Genomic DNA, 4,036 nt, shown 5'->3' on the forward strand with positions numbered 1-4,036 from the left:
TCTGTATGCTTTGTATCCTTCTACTTTTTGTCAATATATTCATATCCATATATATCCATATTATACACACACACACACACACACACAGTTAATTTGTTCCATATTTTTTGGAAGTTAATCAAAGCATTAAGGATACCAACCAGCATATCATCATTTAGAAATCTAAGAACACACACATTTTTCAAACAGCTCCAAAATTAGTAACTTAAGGGTTTGGCCCTTCATTGACATCTAAGCATTGCTTGAAATACAGCAGCTGTCAACTGTTTCATGAAAAATATGAGAGGCTGACTTTTAGTCTTTCAAGTCCAACATATGTGAGCGCACACATTTGGATGAGGCTCTTCCTACTTTCAAAATGCAGCCACAAAGTATCTCTCAGTACTGGATTTCACTTCTTCTAGGACAGTGAGACCAACCTTTTTCAGACCTGCAGGCCAGATAAAAAGTTCAGGATCAGTCTGGGGGCCAAATCAAGCCCACAAACTGATCCTATATGCTGGAGCCAAAGCAGAGTCAGTCGGGGTGGGCACTACATGCCTGTACTGGCCTCACGCTGTGTGCAGCTCTATGGGGCAGTATGTAGTGCATGGGGCCAGTGTGTGGGCCCAATCCAGACCAGCCCCATATGCGCTAGACCAGCTCAGGCAGGCCAACACGTGCTACATTCAGTATGAGTCTGGTCCAAGACCCACAGGCAGCGCTGCAAGCCAGATGATAGGGTTACACAGGCTAGATCCGGCCCATGTGCCATATCTTTGACACCCCTGTAGTATGATTTTGAGTTTTCTTCTTGTTTGTTCATGTATAAGGCCATTCATACCACAAAATATTCAACTGGGGCAATATCTACATATCTGTTTCTAAATCCTAAGAGCTAAATTTGCAAGTCTGCAAGAGAAATACCCATGTCAACTTTCACACAATATTTTAACTCAACCTCAACAAAGGCAAGCTTACAGTAATACATCCTCCCGCTACCTCTGAACAAGCATCTTTTTGCCCCTACTCACAATAGTGATTACTTACTTGACTTGGTAGCGTCCCTTATTTCAGCCCATACAAGCATCATCTCCTAAACCCACTTTCAAGGAAAAAATAAATGGTTACAGTTGCTCCTGTTTAACCACACAAGGAACTCCATCTCCCTGTCTCTTCCTCTGCATCCAGGTTTTTACAGTGAGACAAAGCACAAGGGAGAAGCTGGATAGGAGAAAGATGACCTGGAAGCAAATTCTGCCTGGCTATCCCATTTTTCAAACATCCAAGACCTGAATTAATAACACGAATTTGAAGAGCTTGCCAGACAACTGCTGGAAACAGATATGATGATGGAATCCGTATCAATATTGTAACAGAAGAATATCTTTAGTAAAAAAAATAAAGCCCTTTTCCTTCCACTATGTTCAGCTGTTAGGAAGCAAGAAAATGCTATCCTGGAACCTACTTAAGAACTTACTTGAATATGCTCTGAATATTAAGATTTTGATATATTTAAACTGCCCAAAGGATCCCCAGCTTAAGGAAAGCAAAGAAATGGATATCCTCTCTTTGGCTACAGCACAGATTTCTCCACTTTCCTTACTCTACTTCCCTGCAAACAACTTCAGCTCAGTTTTTCCAAGGATATGTAACCCCACTACAATTTATTTATAGTCAAACAATTCGACAATTTCTGAAAAGCCAGTTTCACTGCTGTGATTCACAGATGGGGATCTTGCTGGTTTCGTTCTTCAGCAGCCTGGAAAGTCTACTAATAGAACTAGAAATCCTGATTTAAGTTAATATACTGTACATTCTGACTAGCTGACATCAGTAATGTGCAAATAAAACAAGGACTTTCATAAATTTCACGGTCATTAGTAGTCAAACTGTTTCAGAACAACAGACAGGCAGTTTATCATTAAAAAAAATGACTAGCATACGCTTTGACCTTACTGCTTCAAGAAACTTACAGTAAATATGAATTTAAGCTCAGGGCTAGATCTTTAGTTAGTGAAAACTGATATAATTCCACAGAAGTCAGAATCAGGGTGAATAAAAATAAATGATTTTTAATAAAAAACCTCAGATTTTTGTATTTAATCGTATTTTTTATTTTTTAAGATTTTTTTAAGTATATAAAGTTAGTTTTTAATGTAAGATACATTAAAGCTCAAAAATATCATCATGGAATAGGGATTAAAGCTTTTAATTATACACCATTTGAGACAATATATTCACGCAACTTTTTTAGAAAGGTTTTATAAATAGGTCACAACAGGCCATGGACTATATTAAGGGCCCAATCTTATGGGGTTCCCAGAGGCTCCTCTACAGATTAGTAAAGATTAAAGAAAACCACTCTACCCAATGGGACTCAGTGTTCAGTCTAGAAGATCCCATTAAGCATCTCTGTGATGCTTAGTATCAGGTCTCAAACTATGGATGTGCATCTCCAGAGATAACATCCTTGTTTACAGCAGTATCAAGAACCAATAGGTAAAGAAAGTTCTCGTCAGTAAATTAAATTAGAAAATGGCATGAGAATATCAAGAAATCACAAAAAGACACTAGTAATGCAAGTACTGAAACCTGATAACATTCTAGTAACTAACAAAGTAAGCAGACTTGGCAGTCATGGTCCCTTCTTGTGCTATTTTTTAAATTGCATTATTCTTCAGTCACAGGAAATTATGTTAATCCAACTAGCAATCTGGATTTTGAAACAGCTACAGACAAACCACTGTCTTTAGGCTCTTGATGCTAGCAAGAGGCTTAAGTGAATTTTAAAAATATATAGTTGATCCAGAAGAGAACAATTTTGGTGCATGTTTATATCATTCAGATCGTTGCAGTGAAAAGAACTACAGCTTCTCCTGACCTAACAATAAAACAAAAACTCTCTTTCAAATAATTCTAACGTAACCTCTTATATTAAATTTGAGTCAACAGTTTACACAAGCTTCAGAGCAGCAACGGACCATTCTAAACTGAAATACTTCCACAAACTAATAGGGAAACTTCATGCAAGAGGAGACAGAAGTTCAACAGTTTAATATGGGATTAATTGCATGAAATGGCCGGAACCTAATCAACTCCTTGTGAGTAAGCAGATCATCTAACATATCCAAAACAGAATTTTCACTCATTAAAATCTGTATATTTCTAAATTGGACATCAGAAACATCTCATGCTGAAATCTCACCTAAAACCTCTAAGAAATGTTTCAACAAGTCAGACCAAAATGTACTTCTTTTGGTCACTGCTAATAAAAACTCATTTGCAGCTTCTGTTATACAATAATAAGTACAACCTATCAAGATTTCTGCTAAAGTTAAAAGCCTGGGATGATCTAGTTAGGGATGGTTCTGCTTTGAGCAGGGGGTTGGACTAGATGACCTCTTGAGATTTCTTCGAACCCTAATTTTCTATGATTCTATAACAGTAAGTATAGTTTGGCCCCAAACCAGAAAAAGCTATAAGAGCACAATATTACTGGTAAGAAGAATCTTTGGCCTGGGCGTGCATGCGTGTGTGTGGGGGGGGGGGGGGGCCCAGAATGTTTCATCTTTTAAACATTTTACTGAGTTTGACTGTGACCTAGGTTACTGGTGAATAAAAGCTACCTGGACGTTGTTTAATGGCATCTGAAGCTCTCTCTGCCAAAGCTCTACACAAAAGCCTTTAACTTGCTGCTCATTCAAAATGCACTCCTGCACTTTTGATATATCAAGTATTGTGCAAAAATATAGTCACTGCAATCAAGTCTGGCATTTCAAGATCCAATACATCGCAAAAGAAAAGGAAAAACTAGGGTTACTCTAATAAGATCCTGGTTGGTCCTGTCAGACCAACCTGGTGGCCTTTTACAACCAGGTCACTAAATCATTGGATGCAGGGGTGGCAGCGGATATAGTTTTCCTAGACTTCACGAAGGCTTTTGATACTGTCTCTCACCCCATTCTCATTAGGAAGCTGGGGGACTGTGGCGTAGACACCCATACACTCCAATGGGTCGCCAACTGGTTAGAGAGTCGCACCCAGAGGGTGGTAG

The 4,036-nt window shown here is 38.6% G+C and overlaps 1 protein-coding gene across 1 annotated transcript in view; it reads right to left on the minus strand.

Annotated features, from left to right (window-relative positions):
• The window catches only part of ABI2 (abl interactor 2), a 114,854-nt gene that overhangs the window by 91,905 nt on the left and 18,913 nt on the right, over positions 1-4,036 (minus strand). The window contains exon 2 of the mRNA XM_019522908.1: positions 1,796-1,871. Within this exon, the coding sequence (XP_019378453.1) occupies positions 1,796-1,871 (76 nt within the window). The remainder of the gene's footprint in view (positions 1-1,795; positions 1,872-4,036) is intronic.

This window comes from Gavialis gangeticus, unplaced genomic scaffold, assembly GCF_001723915.1.
Source record: "Gavialis gangeticus isolate Ggan-Ray unplaced genomic scaffold, GavGan_comp1, whole genome shotgun sequence".
Taxonomy (NCBI): Eukaryota; Metazoa; Chordata; order Crocodylia; family Gavialidae; genus Gavialis; species Gavialis gangeticus.